We start from the raw sequence: 20,988 nt of genomic DNA on the forward strand, positions 1-20,988 counted from the left end.
AACTCTTGAATATTCATTTTAACTAAAATGAATATTCTAGTTATTACAATTTCTTGAATCCTGTGCTCATACCAAATTTGGGAATTTTTCTTTTTCGTGTTACACAAAGCAATAGTCAATCACTACGCAGTAAAATAACCACCTACATGTATACATACTAATAGAAATCATTTTATATATAAGCAGAAACCTGTGTCAGTCACGTGCGAGAAGAGGCAAGCCTCAGTATTTTACTTTAAACCCTGGACTATGCTTGATTTGGTTGGTTACCTGGCTGCCTACAGCAGGAAGGGAGGCAACGGCGGTGGTCAGTGACACTGGCCCAGGACGGCGCAAGGCTGGGTTGGGGGGGGGGGGGGGGAAGAGAAGCAGAGAGTGTGGCTGTAGCAGCGCAGGGAGATAACAGGGGGCGGGACTCGGCAGGTTAGGAGCGGGATCCGCACGCTGAGAGTAAGACCGGCTCCAGGGACAGTGAGCTCCTCCTCTCACCCAGCTCCTGCAGCTGCCTCGGCCCCCGATTGGATCACCGCCTCCTCCAAGCCTGCTCTGATTGGCCCGCGCGTCAGCCAGGCCCCCCTCCTGCTCTCCCTGCCTTAATGGTCCCCGAGTTCTGCAACCTGCTGGAAAAGAGTGGCGCGCCCAGCCAGGTCAGGTCATGGGGGGTCTCGTTCCCCCAAACTCCGCGTAAGAGGGAGGGAGATGGGGAGAAGATAAAACGATGGCGAAGGGAGATGAGGCAATTAGGCATGGGGCGGGGCGACAAGATTATTATGCCAGGGAAGGTGATCGTGCCAGAGGGACGAGCACAGCAAAGTGAAAAGGGCTGGGAAATCCTGCAGAAACATTGTAACCACTGCCAGAAAGGAACAATCTAAAGCGGATTTGACAGAGAGAGAAAGACGTACTAGAAATCCTCCCCCGCTGACGATAAGCAATACAACCACTGCAACCAGCTTACTCCGAATTCTCTGCTGTCACCTAGCCCCTTATTGCCAGGTATCGGGAAGAGGTGAGAGCTCGCAGCCGGCGACCCCCGTGCCCCAGGCTCTCACCTTAGCTTCATGTCCGCGATCGGGCGCTCGCCCAGGCTTTTCTTCCCCGGCGGTGCATCCCCGGCCTGATCTCTCCCGTGTTGGTGTGCGGCCCGGAGGAAGCTTCCGGGTCCGGCAGCCTGTGCGGGGGTGGTGGGGGAAGGAGCACGCCTACAGCTTTTATCCTTTCCTCCTTTTCATTTGTTGTTGAGTGAAGCGAAAAAGCAACGCAGAGAGCAAGAATATGAATTATGTTTGGCAATGTATAACTTATGCGCTTCGTTTTCATCGAGTGCCCCCGGAACTAGCAGAAACTACCTCCGACCGGGAGCTTGACTACAGAAAGCAGCTTGGTGAGCAGGCTGGCAACATTTCTAACCCTTCCGGCTGGGCTTTAGTGCCTGCTGGGGCCATGTTCGTGAGGGGCCTCGAGTAGAGACTGGGAAGTATGTGCGCAGGACATGAATGATGGGTGGCGGGCTATGTGTCTGTATGAATGATGTGTGTGTGTGTGTATGCACGCAAGTGAGGGGATGGGTGTGTATGCTTCCATTTGACAAACTAGGCTAGGGTGCTAAGATTTTGGGGACGGCAAACTCCCAAGAGTGTGAGTTCCAGAGGAGGTGCTATACCAGAGCCAAAACTGCCAAAGAAGGAAGCAATTGGCCTGAAGCCACCGCCGAGGGTAGGAGGGAGCACTGTGCTGGAAGCTGCGGCCAATCGGTAAGTTGAGGGGGGAAGAGTGACCGAAGGTTTTTTTCTAGGACACCACATAGGCTTGCATCGGCCCTGGTGAAGGGGTGGGGGGAGCATGTTAGTGTGAGTGAATGGCCTACTCAATAGATGATCAAGAGAAGTTCGTTACTTTTTTTTGATAACAATGTTGCAGGGATTCCAGCAGCCTTCTCTAGTGATCTTCCTCCCCAGAGTTTGGTCTCTTCTGATATCAATTCAGAGTGGGACACATTTGAAATTCTGAGTCATTCTGAGATTTTGAAAATTGTTGTGAACAAGTACAACACATTTTCTCATTGTAATACTTGTTCCAGTGTTTTTGATAAAAGTCCTTAATGAGGATCTTCATTACTCACTAGCCGATACAGTACAGTTGCTCCGGCTGAGTGCACTCGCTAGCAAATGCATGTTGATGGCCCTATTAGTTATTCCCGGGCGATTCACTAAGTAAAATGTGCAGCCAAGCCGCACATTTTACTTTCAGAAATTAGCGCCTACCCAAAGGTAGGCGCTAATTTCTACAAACACCGGGAAAGTGTACAGAAAAGCAGTAAAAACTGCTTTTCTGTACACCCTCTGACTTAATATCATAGTGATATTAAGTCGGAGGTCCCAAAGTAAAAAATAATAATATTAAAAAAAATTTAAAGTTGGCTTGCGGGTTGAAAACCGGACGCTCAATTTTGCCCGTTTCCAAACCCGTGGCTGTCAGTGGGTTTGAGAACTGACGCCGGCAAAATTGAGCGTTGGCTGTCAAACTCGCTGACAGCCGCCGCTCCTGTCAAAAAAAAGAGGCACTAGGGAATCGCTAGTGTCCCTAGCGCCTCTTTTTACCTAGGGCCCTCATTTAAATACTGAATCGTGCGCACAGGAGAGCGAGCACTCTCCCGCGACTTTTACTGAATCGGCCTGTCAGTTTGTAAATTGCTCTCTTCACCAGGGGGTATTTACAAACCCCATTGAAGATAGCCCAAGTATGACCCATTTTGAAGAAGGTGTCCTTAAATTCAGTAGACCTTGAAAACTACCCTCCAAACTCTTCTTTCCCATTTGTGTCTAAGGTTATTCAGGGTGCAATGCACCAACTTCAGGATTTTGTTGACCAGCATTTCATCCTGAATGATTTTCAGTTTGGTTTTCCTCCAGCTCAAAACATTACTACTGTGCTGCCAAGTTTCTTAGCTTCCATAATTTCTGTAAGTATTTCATTAACTGTCAGTTCATTTTGGCCAGCCAGACAGTAGTATACCCCCACCTTTTTGCTCTTCCACATCACACATGGAATTTCCATGCATAAAGATTCTGCTGTGCATTTTGTCTCCAGCAGGATCTTTATCCTGTTGCTCTATGCATCCCTAATATAAAATGCTATCCTGCAGTGCCACGGTCTCTTTCTGCTAGCAGGGCTTGGGCTCCCTGCCATCCTGGCTACTCTGTGTCATAGGTGCATTGCACATAGCGTTGCACACTACATGCCATCTGCCCAAACGTACAGATAGCAGTATAATGTCAACAAACTGTCAAACACAGGTTGGTTATTATATAATGTTGGAAGATGGGAAATACAATTTGAAGTTACATATATTCCATCTGCATATTTCCAGACCCAGCCTATGCTGGATTGAATCAGGACCAGTTTGATCTATGCTGCCAAATCTTTGCCAGTTGCACAATATTGCACTATCATATCCTTATTAAGAGCTCTCACCAGCTCTGCTGCACTTGGAGCTCGCTGTCCTAAGGATTTTCTCACATTCTGTTTATATGGTGGGAAAAGTGATTAGTAAATCGTGCCCTTGCTGAGATACTCTGTCATTGCTGATGGGAGATTTTAATCTGCCATATGTGGATTTGAGTATCCCATCTGTGGAATCGGTTAGAATTAGAGCAATCCTGGGCTCACCATAAGGGGCTTTCCCCAAGAGAGGAAGTGATACTGGACCTGCTACTTGCTACTGGGGAAAGTATTGTATTGCTGTGGCCAGGAAAATTGCATGTTCCCAGCCATGGCCGTAGTTCATATGCACCAGAAAAAGGAGCTTTTTTTGATCAGTCCCAACTCTATGGGACTCTTTTCCACCAAATTTCCGACCAGCTGCAGATCTCCTAGTTTTCAAGAAGCTATAAAAAAAAAAAAAAAAAGTGGCTCCTTGGAGCAGCTTTCGGCCCACAGTCCTAACTTGAACCCCATCACAAATCACCTCTATTGAGAGCTGCTACACACCTCTCATCTTTATTAAAGTTGCCCGTCCTTGTTCTATCACACTGCTTATTCTCTTACCAAACAGTTACAAACTCTCTCTCTCCTTTGGCGTCTTTTAGTATTTTTTTTTTCTTTGATACAGTCTTGCTCCTAAATTGTGACAGTTTCCTTATTTCCAGTGTCATTCAATGTACTGATTATTTCTGCGCCTTTCTGTTTGAGATGTTACATTTGCTAACATTGACCTGCTACTGTAACATTTTGTCATTCTTATTTCATTTCTTTGCCATGTGAACTGCTGCAGCATGCTCTGAGCTCGCTAGTTGGTAAAGCGTGGAATAAATAAACCATGAGGATGAAAAATTAATATGATCTTCTTTTGACATTATTTTGTTTCAGTTTGTTTGTGATGATTTAATCCTCTTAAAAAAGCCTCTCAGTGAAACCTGGCCATTGTGGACTAATGGGGATTGATCCCTAGTGGTACAGTCATTAAGTCCTTTAAAGCTGCAAAGTAATATATTTAATTTTTTTTTGTGGTCAGTGTATTCAGGCTCTTTTAGGGCTGTGCCATCCATATAGTGCCTGCAATGATTACGTTAGCTGTTGATTTTATTACTGCTGTATAACATATAATAGAAATGCAAGTAATCTAGAGAACCTAAGAAATGCTATACTGGGTCAAATCAAAGGACCAAGCCCAGCATCCTGCCTCCAACAATGATCAATTCAGGTCACAGGTGTCCTGCAGGATCCCAAGAATAGATCCAATCCCTCAGGAGTAAGTTATGCTTTCTCAAGTCTTCATGGCTAATAATGGTTTTCCTAGTGTGTAGCCAGATGGACTCAGGACCTATGGGTATTGTGCTCTCCTGATAGCAGATGGAAGACCGAGTCAGATTTCAAGGCTGACGTCACCCTACATATACCCGTGCAGTAAGCTTAGCTCTTCAGTATTTCTCCGTCTCCATAGCAGATGCAGACACCGAGAATAATGTAACATTTAAAACAAGAAAGATGAAAGAAAATTTTCCTTTAAGAAGAGAGCCCCGCTTCTCCTGCGGTGAAACCTAAGGGTCCCTCCCACAGTCGAGCGTTCCTGAGGTAATTTTCGAAATCCTTCAAAGGTGAGCCTTGGTCCAGCAGCTGGTTCTCAGCGTGGACTTAGCCTCCAAAGTGGCTGAAATGCAGCGGGTGCAGATTCGAACGAGGCGGTGAAGGTATTTACCTCTCATCTTGCAGCTGGAGACCACCCAGCATGCGACCGGTAAGCGCCGAGACCAGGTAAGGTAGAAACCTTTACATTTAAGTCTCCAAGGCTCAAATAGATGTACCGATCATCCTCCTGGCAAGGTTTAAAGGGCACCGATCGGGTTGAGCAGCCCGGGTTGGGCTAGGCCCTGATTCAGTGCAAGGGTCCACACACGTGGAGACCTTGTGGGGGGGCACCATCTTGCCATTGGGTTTGTCAGCGCCATTTTTCCCTCCCCGACCGGTGGTAAGCGCGGGGCAGGCCTAACTTGAGCGCATCCTTAGAGGCACACGCAGAGCCATGCACATAGTGGCATGCACACCGGAGGTGGGCGCACAAAGTCCGTAGCCCATGCGCGCAACAGTGTGTACTCCATTTGCATAACCTCTGCACACCCGGCGTGCACAACTAAGCGCATCCGCACATGCACAGCCAAGTTTGAAGGTCTCCATGCGCACAAACAATGGCACCGCCATCCAAGAAGGCCAAGGGACACTCCCTCTGCCCAGTCTGCCACTTAAGAGCCACACAACCTGAATTGGAATTCTTACTATGCCAGCAGTGCGAAGAGGCCCAGGGGGAACCAAAGCAAGGCCCCCTTCAGCCAGGAGAGGGATCCAGAACCACTGATTATTGTACCCCGGACCTATGTATCTCCAACTCGGCACCCCCACAGGAAGGCACCTCTGGGGCTTCTACTACAACCCCTCCTGGGATCAACATGGACCCAGGGACCTTCTCCTGGGTGGAATATTTTTAAAGGGCTGCAAACCTTTGTCCAGGCACAACCAGCCCCTGTTGCGCACCAGACTCAACCCCTGCCAGAGGCACAGGACCTTCCTGGCACCTCCCGGATTCCTCAAGACATGCCTCTCCTAACCAAGAGCCTCCCTAATAGGGATCAAGACACCTCAGATGTCGAGAGTGACTCCCTGGAAGAAGGAGAAATCCCCCCCCAGGGATGGAACCATACCAAACCATGCTTCGATTCTTCCACAAGGATGAATTACCGGCCCTTGTGTCCCAGACTCTTGGCATGTATGTATAACCCTGAGAGATTTGTGTATAACCCTGAGAGATTTTATGTATAACCCTGAGAGATTTACTACTTAATTGTTTTTTTGAGTTCTTTTGTTTTAATTGTTTGTTTCTTTTGTTTTAATTGTTTTGTTTTTAATTGTTTTAACTGTTTAACTGTTCCTTGTAAAGCCCTTGGGTGTCCACTCATGCCTTTGGCGTTTCTCTGTTACATGTAAACCAGATTGGTTTGTATATTGTACAAGAACTTCGGTATATAAAAACTAAAAATAAATAAATGAGATCAGCCTGCCACTCCCACTCCAAGAGGCTGGCAGTGGAAGCCACACTAGCAAGACTACTCAGCCTGAAGGCAATAGCTCTGGTGCCCGTGACCCAACAAAATACTGGCCACTATTCCATTTATGTTATCGTCCCCAAGAAAGAAGGAGCATTCCGGCCCATCCTGAACCTCAAGGCTGTCAGCCATTACCTGAGGGTACCACACTTCCGCATGGAAACCCTACACTCCGTTTATAATGGCAGGACAACTGGGAGAACTCTCAACCTCTCTGGACCTATCCAAAGCCTACTTTCATATCCCGGTCCATCGGGACCACCAGCACTTCCTACATTTTGCGATACCTGGTCATCATTACCAGTTCCGGGCACTACCCTTCAGTCTAGCTACCGCCCCCAGAATCTTCACCAAAATTATGGTGGTAGTGGTGGCAACACTGAGGAAAAGAGTCCTTACTTGGACGATTGACTGATCAGGGCAAAGTCTCTGGAGGAGAGTCGACAAGAGACCACAAGAGTCAAGAAGCTACTGCAGGAGCTTGGGTGGGTCATGAACACAGCCAAGAGCTGCCTATAGCCCTCCCAGTCACTAGAGTTCCTGGGAGTCAGGTTCGACACCAAACAGAACAAGGTATTCCTCCCCCCTCCAAGAAGAAGGAAACTGATGGATCAATTGTGAAAACTGTTGACCTATGCTCGCCCCAAGGTATCGGACTTCCTTCAAGTCCTCGGCCTCATGACATCAACTCTGGAAGTCGTTCCGTGGGCAAGGGCCCATATGCGACCACTACAGTGTTGCCTTCTTTCACGATGGAACCCAACATCCCAGAACTACTCAGTTCACCTCCAGCGCCCAGCAGAGGTTTGGGACCAGCTCCAATGGTGGCAACAGGCAGACCACCTAAGCAGAAGAGTAAACCTATCCCCACTGAACTGGATCTTGCTCACCACGGATGAGAGCCTGCGAGGGTGGGGAGCCCACTGTCAGGAACTGATGGCCCAGGGACAATGGAACAAGGAAGAGGCCTTGGAAACTGCCTGGAAACTTGAGCTGTCAGACTAGCCTGCCTAAGATTCAGCCACAGACTCCGGGGTGAGTCAGTCAGTGTCACATCAGACAACATGACAACCGCCAGGGAGGAACCAAGAACCAGCAGGTGTCTCTGGAGATAGACCCCCTCATGGCATGGGTGAAAATAAACCTGCAAGGAATTTCGGCCTCCTAAATCACGGGAAAGGACAACATCTCAGTGGACTACCTCAGCAGGGTGATCCTAGACCTGGGGTAATGTCGCTGGTGGACACGACAGCCTTCCAGCTGATGGTAAATCACTGGGGTCTCCCAGTCATTGATCTACCGGCAATCTGTCTCAATGCCCAAATTCCCAGATTCTTCAGTCGCAGGCGAGAACCACAATCTCAGGGAATCAATGCTTTCATCCAGAACTGGCCAGAGGAAGTCCTCCTGTACGCCTTCCCACCCTGGCCACTACTGGGCAGGATCATTCACAAGATAGAGCACCACAGGGGGCTTGTTCCACTAGTCGCCCCAGACTGGCCAAGATGGCCATGGTACGCGGACATGCGAAGACTACTTGCGGGGGACCCTCTGCTTCTACCTCCACACAGGGACCTTCTTCAGCAGGGACAGATCTTCCACAAAGATCTGGCTTGATTCTCTCTTGCAGTATGGCTCTTGAGAGGACTAGCCTGAAGAAGCGTGGCTACTCGAAGGCCGTGATTGACACCCTGCTCCGGGCACGCAAGTTCTCCACATCTCTGTCTTACATACAAATCTGGAGAGTATTTGAAGCCTGGGATGAAGACAGCAGTCTCCTCCCACGGACAGCCAAGATTCCCACGATCCTGGAATTCCTGCAGGACGGCATGAAGAAGAGGTTGTCTCTCAACTCCCTCAAGGTCCAAGTTGCAGCACTGGCCTGCTTCAGATCCGAAGTGGACAGTACCAGACTATCAACTCATCCAGATGTGTCTCGCTTCCTAAAAGGGGTTAAGCAACTCCGACCACCCGTAAAGTGGCCAGTTCCTCTATGGAACCTCAACCTAGTTCTAGACTTCTAGCAGGGGATTCCTTCAAACCAACAAGCGGTCTGTCACTATGTCTCCTGAACTTAAAGACAGCATTCTTAGTCGCAATATGTTCAGCTCGGCGCATCTCCGAACTTCAAGCACTATCCTGCCAGGAACCATTCCTCAGGTTCACCCCGGGCACCATACAGCTGCGTACTGATTACTGAACCATCCTTCCTACTGAAAGTGGTTTCCCAGTTCCACATGAACCAAACCATATCTTTACCATCTCCAGATGAGCACAAGGTCTCAGAAGACTCACGCCTCCTTCGCCACCGGAATGTCTGCAGAATCCTAGTCCGTTACTTGAAAAGATTGGAACCCTTGCGCAAAACTGATCACCTGTTCATTCTTCACAGCGGGAAGAAACAAGGGGAAGTGGTATCGTGGGCGACCATGGCCCGCTGGATCAAAGAAGTAATCAAGGCAGCCTACATAGAGGCAGGAAAGCCATTACCTCTACTGGTCAAGGCTCATTCTACAAGGGCCCAGGCAGTCTCCCAGCATGAAACAAAGCTGCTGTCGCCAGCCGAGATCTGTCTGGCAGCGACGTGGTCCTCCCTACACACCTTCTCCAGGTTCTACCGCCTGGATGTTCAGGCCAGGGAGGATACAGCCTTCACAAAGGCAGTACTAACTGGACCACAGGCAGCCTTCCACCCTGTGCGGGAGTAGCTTTTGTACATCCCATTGGTCCTGAGTCCATCTGGCTATACGCTAGGAAATGGAGAAATTACTTACCTGATAATTTCGTTTTCCTTAGTGTAGACAGATGGATTCAGCATCCCGCCAATGGCTGCTCCAGAAATTGAGAACGTCGAATAACAAGTCTTGAGACTAAGCAAATATGGATAAGCCACGGCCTACCCCTAGTTCAAGATACCCACGGGTTGTCTGGTGTTGGTGTTTATTGTTTGAGTGCACTGGCGGTTTCCAGTTTCCAAAAATAAATAAATAAATAAATTTGCCAAATTTGGCAAAAGTTAAACCAGTTCAAGGTTTATCAAGTTTTAAGCAACATGTATCCACTCTGGCTTTTCGAACACAATATTGAAGAGCTAAGCTTACTGCACGGGTAGGGTGACGTCAGCCTTGAAATCTGACTCTGTCTCCCATCTGCTATCAGGAGAGCACAATACCCATTGGTCCTGAGTCCATCTGTCTACACTAAGGAAAATGAAATTATCAGGTAAGTAATTTCTCCAATATGGCCTTTTACTCCAGGATGTTACACTAAAAGGTGAATTTTAAAAGCCTGATGCGTGCCAAAATTAGGGGATGTGTGACATTAGGGGTGATAGAGTCTAGTGATCTGAAGACGGTGAAGAAATGTGACAAGGCGATAGCAAAAGCCAGAAGAATGCTGGGCTGCATTGAGAGAGGAATAACCAGGAAGAAAAAGGGAAGTGATTATCCCCTTGAACAGGTCCTTGGTAATGCCTCACCTAGAATACTGTGTTCTGTTCTGGAGACCATGTCTCAAAAGAGGCAGAGAACAGGATGCAGGTGGTCCAGAGAAGGGCGACCAAAACAGTGGGGGGTCTCCATCAAATGACTTATGAGGAGAGGTTGAAGGAACTAAAAATATATATACCCTGGAAGAGAGGAGGTGCAGGGGAGATATGATACACACCTTCAGATACCTGAAAGGTTTTATTGGTGCACAATCAATGACAAACCTTTTCCGTTGGAAAGAAATCAGTAGAACTAGGGGTCACAAAGTGAAACTCCCAGGGAGGAAGACTCAGAACCAATGTCAGGAAATATTTCTTCACAGAGAGGATGGTGGATGCCTGGAATGCCCTTCCTGAGGAGGTGGTGAAGACAAATAGTAAAAGATTTCAAAGGGGCATGGGATAAACACTGGATCCCTTAAGGCTAGAGGATGGGAATGAAGAAAAGAGTACATGAGGTAACTTGCTAGCGTGGCGGTTATTACCCTTAACCAATAAGCCTTTATGCTGATGATGCAACACCATCACTTTTCTCTGCTTCAAGAGCAAAGGGGAATTAGATTCAGGCAGCAACCAACAAGGACATTGAATTGTACAATCTGTGAAAACAAATAAGCATGGGGGTAAGTTGCTGATGTAGCTGTTACTACCCTTAACCAATAAGCCTGATATTTTTGATGCAACTCCAACTTTGTTCTCTGCTTCAATGGCAAGAGGTAACGGGGAATTGGACTCAAACAGCAACCAACAAGGGCCCTGCATTCGATGGTCTGGGCAACTGATAATTTATAAAGGAGACTTGTATATAGCACAGTAGTTAATACAGAAGCTCGCTGGTCCTTTTCTGCTGTAATTTCTATGGATGTGCAAAGAAGTTGGGCTTATGCACGCCAACCGTATTTTTAAAAAGTGCCCATATGTGCATGTAAATGCTGCAGCACACGTATCTAAAATATTTTAAAACAATGGGTGGGGTATGGTCATTTTGGGGCCTGGCCATGAGATGTGCCTGTGGTCCCCTGCTACGTAACTTTATTTCTGTTATGGATGACGTGTAAATCATAAAATAAAAGGATCAAGCCATTTCTGAGGGGTTTAAAGGGTCTGGGGTGAATGTAGGCTATCAAACCAGGGGGCCTTGAAGGATCTAGCTGTTAACTGGGCGAACTGGTGAATAAACTGGGAATGGCATGGGCATGTGCCCCTTTTAAAATTCCCTGACTTGCACAGTAGAAGCAGGATTTGCGCGGCCACTTAAAATTTGATGCCCGTGTGCGTGCGGCCAGGCTATTTTATAACATTTGCGCATACATGCTCACGGTATAAAATAGCCGCAGCACTGGGTGTGGGTTGACATACACACGCAAATGTGTGCCCACACGCCGGTTTGAAAGTTACCATCCCGGTGCTTTTACCACATCCTCTGGCAAGTGAAACAATACTTCCTCCAATTTGTTTTAAATGTGCTATCTATGGAGTGTCCCCTAGTACTATTTTAAAAGAACATAAATTTTGCTATGCTAGGTCACACCATAGGTCCATCAAGCCCAGTATCCTGTTTCAAACAATGGCCAATCCAGGACACGTCCACCGTAATGGTTTATGGACTTTTGATCCAGGAACTTGTCTAAACTTCTTTTTTTAAACCCGCATACACTAACTGCCTTAACTACATCCTTTGGCAATGAATTCCAGAGCTTAATTGTTCATTGAGTGAGAGAATTTTGTTATTTGTTTTAAATGTGCTACTTTCTAACTGTATGGAGTGCCCCCTAGTCCTTGTATTATCCGAAAGAGTAAATAACAGATTCACATTTTACCCTTCAAGTCCTTTCATCCATTCTCCATTTACCTGTTCCACCCCATTCAAGATTTTAGAGACCTCTCGGCCATCTCTTCTCCAAGCTGAAGAGCCTTAACCTGTTTAGCCTTTCCTCATTAGGGAGCAGTTCCATTCCATTTATCATATTGGTCGCTATTCTCTGTACCTTTTCTTGTATAAAATCCCGACTTACACATGTAAAAGCCAATTTACGGGGGATAAATGCGTATACAATCTCTTCACTTGTCCATTTAAGATCTGAAGTTCGACTACACAGTAGCGCCTTTGCTACTACTTAGATGGACAAATTTGAACTTATCTGGATAAGTAGCGGCACTTATCTGGCTATGCAGTAGCAGGCCTACTTAGCCAGATAAGTCTGAAAAGCGATACTTGTCCATCTAAGTAGTGCTTTTCGGACTTATCTGGCTACATGCTGCTTCTTAACCAGATAAATCGGCATTGATCTGGATAAGTCTGAACTTGCATGGCTTGTGGATTTTTTGCATACGCGAGCATTTGTTCGCACATTTTATAAGCTGTGTATATCATATACAAGCAGATTATAAGATACAGTAGGAAATTACGGTGCACCAATTTGCAGTTTTGAAAGTTACCTTCATAGACTGTTTCCCCTTCCTCAGCCAGTAAGACTCTAGTGCACAGTACAGACGGCTGTGATTTGAGAGTATAGGCAGCAGGACATTTTTGGAAGACAGAGTGACAGGATCAAGGTGAGCTAAGAGAGCCTGCATCGAGGAACCTGCTTCATAGCCTCTGCAGGTGAATGTAGCACCAGATGACAGCAGCTCTAGACCCTATCCAAGTGTAACCGTGAGCCACAACTGCTGCACGTGTGCACACAAACACTTTATATAATCAGAATTGTATTGCTTTTGGCAAATCGCACTAACATGTCCATTGGAAACTGAATTGCCATACATTGTGTTTTCCAGCCCACAGTATTCTTCTATCTGTGTTCATTGGTGTTGTATAATCTGTGCCATAATTAGAAAGAGGGAAAGAAAGAAAGTATTACCAGGAAAGTTAAGCCTGAAGTGCAAGACAGGAAGAGAGAGGGGGATAAAAGGGGGGGGGGGGGGGAACCTCTCTCCTGTTTTGAAGTTGTTTGTAAGGAAATTAAAATATACTAGTGAAAAAAAAACCTTTTAAAGCATATGTGAAAACTATTTGCACTAGAAAATGTGACTGATTCAGCTGTTTTACAAATGTTATCCTTTTTCTTAATAACCATTCTTCTTTCTTAACAGAGGAAAACAAATAAATGTTTTTGCATAGATCAAAAGTCTGGTTCTTGGGACAGTTTTATGGGTTTTGTGTATCCTCCGATCTACCATGAGTGGAATAACTTTTCTTTCATTTTTGCCTCTCGGCCTTCGAGGGCCACGGACTATGTGGGTTTCCCCATTATCCAAGTATACATGGTAGAGAGGTGGAATTGTGGGGGTTAGGTAGCGGCAATTCTTCATGTAAATCCCAGGAAAGGCCGCAAGGTCCCCAGATTTCCTCTTGTAACATCAGAAGCCCCACAGTTTCACCGTGACTCGGACAGTGTGTGGGAGGGGCCCAAAGTACTGTATGCTCACCCCTAGTTGGCTTACAATAGAGATATTTAAATATGTAAAGGTATTAACAGTGCACAAGAAGAAAACCTTTTTTGATGGAACGAAAGTTGTAGAACTAGGGGTCATAATGTGAAGTGCCAAAGGGGGTAGGTCCAGGGACAACATCAGGAAATATTTTCTCAGAGAAGGGATGCCTGGAAGGCCCTCTCCCAAGAGGTAGGGGGAGACAAAAACAATAATGGATTTTAAAAAAGCATAGGATAAATAATACAGAGAATCCCTGGCGACAAGAAGCATGGTCATGAAGCGCTGGGGCAACCTGCCCGGCATAATAGCGGTACAGCCCAGAACAGTAGTGGTATGTCTGTGTGGTGCTTCCAAAAAGCCACTGGGGGTAACTTACACAGAGCAGCAGTTGCAGCCCTAAAGAGTACTGGAATGATTGCATCTGAGTAAATGTGCAGAGAGCAGTGGTTACAACTATAAACAGCAGTGGTACAACAGTGCTATCCTCGCTTCTTGGAAGAGGGGGGCGGGGTGCCTCTTTTTTTTCCTTCCTGGGTCCAGCAGAGGAGGAGTGAGTTGCCTAGCAAAAAGCAACATGCTTAGATCAGCCAATCCTGGGAACTGTATAATTGCCCCTGTGTGGGAAGGTCTTGGGTGAGCAGGGCATAGTCAGAGGACTGCAACTGGATTGGACCTTGTATTGTCAGCCATGTGGTGCTGTGTGCCAGAGCATTTCAACTGTGGAACTTGGGGGTACATAGCCCCTCTCTGGGTGGATCACTGCTGGCCATTTGGGATGGCTCAATTTGACTGGCGGCCATGAAGGAGGGCTTATATAGCCCCAACTTTAAAATTGAAAGTGACTATGGCTGGTATGGGCTTGGGCTTCCAAGAAGGCTTGGGTGATTTGTCCAGGGGGACCATAGTTAAATTAAAACTCAAACTTCAGTGAGCATGGGGAGGCCAGATCTTTCTGTTAACCATAGCATCACTAACCTTGATGGCTGTGAGGTTTATTACAAAACTTGGCAACAAGGTACAACAAGAGGGGACATGGGAGTTTTCTTAAGTGCTGGCTTTGTAAGAAGAAAAATTAAAGATGGCAGGGCTTGAAGTAGCCTACTAGAATAGGTGATGGCGAGGCCATCACTGTGCCAGATTTTGTGTGGGCTGGGATGGATGTTGAGGGCAATGGTGGGTTGAGAGGACAATTAAAGGATATGGGGGAGTTGGTGATGGATTGCATATTGGATTGCATATTGCCCAAGTGGATGAATCTTAGCTAGGCAGCTTGGATGGACCAGTTTTGTCTTTATCTGCTGTCATTTACTCTCTTATTATTTAATTCCTGCACTCTGATGGTTTGTTGATTTTCAGAATTGGGATAACAATATTATCAAGAAAGTCTTTTGGGAATTCTCCAAAGATGTAGATCTTATTCATCACATTTTTGAGACATATAACTCCTTCGCCTCTGCAGAAATTTCACAGGTATATTGTCGGCACCAGATGCTTTTTTTTGCTTCCTCTTCACGGATCTTATACTTTCTCTATTAGTAGATAAGAGCTGTTGATAATTAATCATCTTTAGAGTTTTTTCCCAATATACTCTACCCATCGTCTTCCACTGTTTGTAGTAAGTTACCTTCCTTCTCTTTCACTGTTAATTTCACTCTACACTTCTTGGAGGTAATATTGTAAGTCTGCTTGGAACTTATCCCACCTGTTCCCCCTTGCTCCTCTGCTTCCCTCCCATCCCTGTCCTAATTGTGAATGTTTCCATTTTAGTTAGTCATTTGAATTTTGTTAAATTTTAACTGATTGTATTTTCTAGTATGAGATGTATTTTAGAATTAGTTTTATTCTATGTAATATTGAAAATTTTTCGGTTTGAATATTTTAATATGTAAATATGTATAAATAAATATTTTATCCACACGCTCTTGCACCTACTATTTGATGCGCATACGGTTTGGGGAGCACTTACACAACATATATTTGAATGGTGAAAATTATACACATTAGTCCAAACTCCTTCCTCCAGCTCTGCTCTAAGGAGCATCTTCGCTGATTCTGGGTAAATCAACCTATGTACATGTATTCATGCAGATTGGGTGGGCAATTTTGTAAAAGACCATTTCTGTTTTATGCGCAGCAGGCCCTTTGAAAATTACCCACCTTATGTTTCAGATTCTTTTTAAACAGAAGGGGACTATTAATGTTTGTCCAATTTTTGGATTTCTTCACAATTTTGTAGAAATTTTTTTTTATCTTTAATATTTATTTTCTTATATTTACTCAGTCATTTAAAATTCTTCATTAACCTTTTATTAGTATTTCAGGGGTTATCCATGTTTTCTTTTCGTATTATTTTTCACATACTAATTCCTCTCTGCTTCTTTCTATCTATAGCTAATGTTGCGCTTCCCGGCCGCGTTGGCTCTGCGAGCGGGCCTGCTTACCTGGCGTGACCCTCTACCAGCGCTGCCTCAAGTTCCTACTCTGTCCACCCGTGTCCTCTACGGGTGTCCCCAGCTCTCTCACGGCCTTCGGCATCACAGTTCTCCTCGCGCCGGGGCTCAGCGTCCTTCTCTGCGTCGGCCTCGTTCCCCCCCTAGCACGTGCGGAGCTCAGCCTAATTTAAAGACCCAAGTGTGGGAAGACTTTGGGCGGCGCCCAATTCTGACATCACTCATGCAAGGTATTTATACCTCAGCCCGGCCCCTAGCTCGGGGCCTTGGCAATTGGGTCATACACTCCAGTGTCTCTAGTTTGCCTTCCTGCGTTTGTGTCTTGTTCCTGTGTCTCTTGTTCCAGCATCTCCTGTGTCTCCTGTTCCTTCGTCTCTCCATTCCTGGTAGGTACCCTTCAGACTGATCTCACGGTACTGACCTTTGTCTGTTCTCTGACTACTCCTGCTCACTGCTTGACCTGACCTCTGCCTGGAAATCAGACTACTCTTGACTGCCATTTGGAACTTGACCTTCTGCTTGACCTCTGTTACCAACCCTGCTTTGGCTGACCATTCTGGGCTGATACTCTGGCCTTGATCCTCACCGTACACTCGGGCACTCTATTCTGGCCTCCTACGACCTCTGGTCTTGCCTGTCTGGACACTGACCACACACCTTTGTTCGGGGTGGGCACTCCCTTGAACTATCTCTCTAGGAGACCCTGTGAGGCCCACCTAATACCAGGCGGCCCGGGTAACCAAGGGCTCAACCTGAGGGAACCCCGGGTTGCTATTGGTGAAGCTCCAGCTAGCCTCTGTCCCCTCCTGTGCTTCGCCTCCTGGTGGAAGGCGCTCTCCGGGTCCGACCGGAAGGCCCTACCAATCCTGCACCAGGCCAATGGTCCACTCCCAGCGTAACAGCTAAGTTCTAATTAGATTGTGCTCCAGATCGTTTGGTTTGAATCTTTCAGATTTTGTTTTGGAATTCTATTTTTAAGTTAGTGTTTTTGAGGCATAACAGATTCCAGTGTTTCATCTCTCTACTTTAACTTAGGATTTGGGTTTTTGTTGTTTTTTTTTGTTATCCAGATAGGGCTGTAATCTGATGTGCAGTCTACATTCTGCAAAAAATGTAAAATTGTTCTAGCTTCTTAGGAGGCCTTGAGTTTAGCCTTAGAAAAATGTTTCAGCTATTGCACAAGCAGGCTATGGGGGACACACATATCTCATGCCATAAATGCCCTTGATTCTTAAGGACATCCATTTTTTTCCCCAGAGATTTGTCACTTTATCATTTCACAATTTAGGGCATGGCCTTCATTTAAAAAAAAAAAAAAAGATTCTGATAACTAAGAACTGCAACTTGCACAATACAAGCGGGGGGCCTCATGGATAGGAAAGGTGCACTTTCCCAAAGCCCAGAGATATAGGGGGGCCTGGCCCAGGCTGAAAACCTATTACCCTGGGGGGGGGGGGGGGGGGGGGGAGGAGCTAAGGTTAGATGGTATGTCATGCTGCAGGATATTTATGGAAAGTTAAGTGCTATCTATATGGGGTGCTCTAGCTGGAAGGTTTGCTGGAGCCAAGCAGAAGAGGCAGCATTCTGACGTGTGAGCTGCTGGCCCTGCTGTAGACCGGAGAGAGATTGCTTATACAGTTAGGGGCCAGTTTTTTTTTCTAAACTAGGCAGAACTATATCCCACTGACTTAGTTCCAGTTCTCAAAGGGGAACGTTTACATGTACTTTCTCCTTGAAAATTGGCTAGAGAAAAATAGTGCCTGCAGAGGGTAGCACCTCCTTTAGCTGCTGGTAGTATTGTCCCTGAATACCAAAAAGTGTAAAACTACATGCATTGTTGGAGCCCCCAATCTAACCCCGCCTCTGAGCCCACCTACGTTCTCATCAATAAACATACAAAGGTCTGTTGATCCCAGCATATGCTTTGGAAAATTACCCTCAATTCTAGGACTTGTAGTTTGAAAGAGAGGGACTTGAGCTTCTGTATGTGATATGCTTTCTCAAGAACTACAAGTCCCTTGTGCTTACAGATAGGAAGGATAAAGCACTGTAGATCCAGGGAGGGATACATCACAGATTCCCATGGACGCTGGAAGCAACCAGTGTTGCTGGGAGGATGTACAGGGACAAAAGTAAGTAATGCGTTAGGCCTGGTGATCTACACGTTGCACAGAGAAGAACTGAAACGGGGAATAGTGTCTGGAAGGAAAGGACATTTAGTCTCCTACACACACACTAATAATCTGGCTATAAATTTAAAAAAAAGTGTGAACTAAAAGAAGCTAAAGAACACCAATCAATTCTCCATGGCTTTTTTTTTTTTGTTTGTTTTTAGGACAGACAAGGCTTTTCTGCAGTTTGGTTCAGGCAATATCCTACCTGGGCAAGGAGATAAATAAAAACAAGATGAAAATGATTATAATGTGGAGACACTGTCTGTCTGCAGCAACTGCTGCTGAAGAAATGCTGCCAAATGCATCATGTACCTCCAAGCCAATGCTTTAAAAAAATAGGTAATCTCATTAATGTCACTATGATCAGAAGAAGGCATACAAAAACAGTACTACACTATCTGATTGCTGCTGTTCCAAATACCCAGGCTTGTTGTGTAAATTGATAACAGATTCTATTCATCAAAAAATTGTTTTATATGGTGTCCTGACCTTTGAAGAAATGTGGAAGCTAACAAAGTCAATGCCAAAAGATGTACTTAAGTTTCCTAAATTTCTTCTCAAATGTACGACTTCCAATGGAGAACAGATACTTGCTACTGAGGCTGAAATGCTATCTGTTACAAAATCAACCTTTTTTCCAACTACACCAGGTCCACGGTCTCTGCCCTTACTTTAATGCCCTAGTTTTAGCAAGTCATGCAGGCCTGCATCTTCTCCCACCTGGGCTGCTTCAATTCTGCTTACATTGGTCTAAAAACTACATGATTGTTTGCAGCTCATACAGCACTCTGGTGTCTGCTTAAATGCCAGGAGCCTCAACCAGATCACCGCACTACTAAAAACCCTACACTGGTGCCCAACAATCCACTGTTTCATTTTCAGAATCCTTCCTCTAGTTTTCAAGGCACTCAAGGACCTTGCATTGCCCTACCTCAATTACTGACTCATCCTGTATATGCTCTCTCGCTCACTGGGATAGTTGCCTCACTCTTTCCTGATAGTACCAGCCCTAAGAAAATGCAGCACTCCAGCGCAAGAAAAAAAAGAACCTTTTCAGGATCAATCCTCACCTTCTGGAACTCTCTGCCTCTGGATATCAGGCCTCACTTTCAGAGGAGCCTTCAGCTCACTGCCAGAATCGCTGATCTCCTGACTGCCTTCCAATACTTACACCTCATTGCATTCTAAACTGTTATTGCGGCCTAAGAGGATAATTTTCAAACTACTTGTATATGGCCACATGTTTTACAATAGTATTTTACAACCCATGCATATCATATATGAATGTTATAAAATACATGCATTTTTATCCTGCAACATGTGCCTATGTATGTTTACGTGTGACTATATGCAATGCACTGAAACCACATGTATCTTAATTTTCCCAAACTCTACTGTCATAACAACTATTAATTCCCTTAACTCGTTAACACAGTAAAACTCCCCTTAGCTTAAAAAGGCTTCCTCATAAAGGCAACATTTTAAAGATCTCTGTAAATTTTTTTCCTAAAACATGAATATTCTACTTCCTTAGGCAACTCTACCTGGAGCGGGTTCCAAAATCGTGAGCCCTCACAACTATAAAGCCTGCTTCCTCCTAGAGCTAAGACTGAAAATTGTAAACAGCCATGAGGGTGTACATTACACACACATGGTGGTTCGCACAAATGGACGTGGCCATTTTTTAGCATACATGCATATATGTACATAAGTTATAAAATCATCTATATGCGCATTTTTGTATGGACGCGCACTCGTGAGCACACATGCTGGCTCTACTGCATAAGTGGGGAGAATTTCTTCACTCCATGCACTGACCCAATTAGCAGTTTCCCAAGTTCGTTCCCAGTTCGTGCAGGTAAAGGCTCTCAACTTCCTAACCCCCCTAATTAACCTACCTCCCTTTTACCCTATTAGCCCTGACCCTTCAAACCCTGCTGAGTAGCTCTGATTATTTTTTATTTTATAACTTACACACCAGCCATAGTAGAAGTAAAGTTACGCAGCAGGGACCCCGGTGTGCGCTTTCCTGGAATGCCCATGTCCATACCATGCCCACTCCCTGCCCCATTTTAAACTTTTTGATTTGTGCACGTACCGGAAGATAACGCATGTTCTCGGACAACTCTTAAAATCCGTGGGGCGCGCACCGGCCTGAAACGTGCGTAACTCCCTCCTTTGGCACGCCTAGAGCTTTTAAAATTCCCCTTTAAAAGTGCATTTGCTAATGGGGGAACAGTCAGCAATTCCTGCTGTGAATAAACTAATGTTCTGGAAAGAATATAAGATTGCAAACGATCTACCAAGTACTTTAGGGTCCCAGTATGGAAACGCCTATGGATCTAAGAAAAAAAATATTCTGGCTTCAAAAGGAAGCCGGTGAAGGGCTTGCAATATGGGGGTAAAATGATCATATTGTTTCTTTCCCACCAAAAATCTCACAGCTTAACCATTTAGAGCTTACCTTAGGCAAGCTTAAGCATTGTAATTAATGAGATGTGCAAAAAAAACCCTGCAACTAATTTTCCCTGAAGTGTGTATAGTCCTAGAGATTTTTTTTTGCACTGCCAGCAGATATAGCAGAAGCTGAAATATGTTTAAGTTAGCACTGATCAAAAACTGCTGGCGTTCTACAGTTGAACAAGGACAAGTAAGCCACGTTGCTATCTTGTATAGTGAGTGTGAACTTGCAATAGAAATTGACTTTGAGGAGATAAGTCATGATTTTTGCAATGAAAAAAGACTGAAAAAATAAAGCTTTAAAGTCAGTTGGTCTATTTCTAAAATGGTTGTAGCAGTGTCTTATTTGAACAAAAACACATCAAAGCATCAACTGGATACTACCA

At 45.4% G+C, this 20,988-nt stretch overlaps 2 protein-coding genes across 14 annotated transcripts in view; one reads left to right on the forward strand and one right to left on the reverse strand.

The window, feature by feature from the left end:
• The window catches only part of RMDN2 (regulator of microtubule dynamics 2), a 252,019-nt gene that overhangs the window by 229,827 nt on the left and 1,204 nt on the right, over positions 1 to 20,988 (reverse strand). For 3 of the 7 annotated variants that reach the window (XM_029593800.1, XM_029593794.1, XM_029593798.1), the window contains exon 1: positions 271 to 477. The exons of 1 other annotated variant lie outside the window; for it this stretch is intronic. The gene's annotated coding sequence lies outside the window, so the exon portion shown is untranslated. Of the gene's footprint in view, positions 1 to 270; positions 478 to 1,052; positions 1,187 to 20,988 lie in introns of those variants that run through there. 3 more of the 7 variants (XM_029593793.1, XM_029593796.1, XM_029593799.1) reach the window with 3 other exon arrangements.
• LOC115087088 lies at positions 472 to 20,085 on the forward strand. Of its 7 annotated transcripts, none has more exons than XM_029593802.1 (4): positions 472 to 647; positions 14,875 to 14,988; positions 15,910 to 16,198; positions 18,304 to 20,085. In XM_029593802.1, exons 1-4 carry the CDS (start codon positions 597 to 599, stop codon positions 18,471 to 18,473), a joined length of 624 nt encoding a protein of 207 aa, XP_029449662.1. In that variant the 5' UTR covers positions 472 to 596; the 3' UTR covers positions 18,474 to 20,085. The 7 variants fall into 7 exon arrangements, 1 of the variants encoding a protein (XP_029449662.1); XR_003855430.1 differs by lacking the exon at positions 472 to 647 and adding an exon at positions 654 to 1,009; XR_003855427.1 differs by lacking the exon at positions 472 to 647 and adding an exon at positions 1,250 to 1,384.

This window comes from Rhinatrema bivittatum, chromosome 3, assembly GCF_901001135.1.
Source record: "Rhinatrema bivittatum chromosome 3, aRhiBiv1.1, whole genome shotgun sequence".
Taxonomy (NCBI): Eukaryota; Metazoa; Chordata; class Amphibia; order Gymnophiona; family Rhinatrematidae; genus Rhinatrema; species Rhinatrema bivittatum.

Bases quoted from the DNA above. Each gene is read 5' to 3' on its own strand.
- LOC115087088 (XM_029593802.1), top strand. From the start codon at position 597: ATGGTCCCCGAGTTCTGCAACCTGCTGGAAAAGAGTGGCGCGCCCAGC. The intron at 648-14,874 runs GTCAGGTCATGG...GTTGATTTTCAG, and splicing joins AGAGTGGCGCGCCCAGCCAG to AATTGGGATAACAATATTAT. The intron at 16,199-18,303 runs GTATTTATACCT...GTTTGTTTTTAG, and splicing joins TCTGACATCACTCATGCAAG to GACAGACAAGGCTTTTCTGC.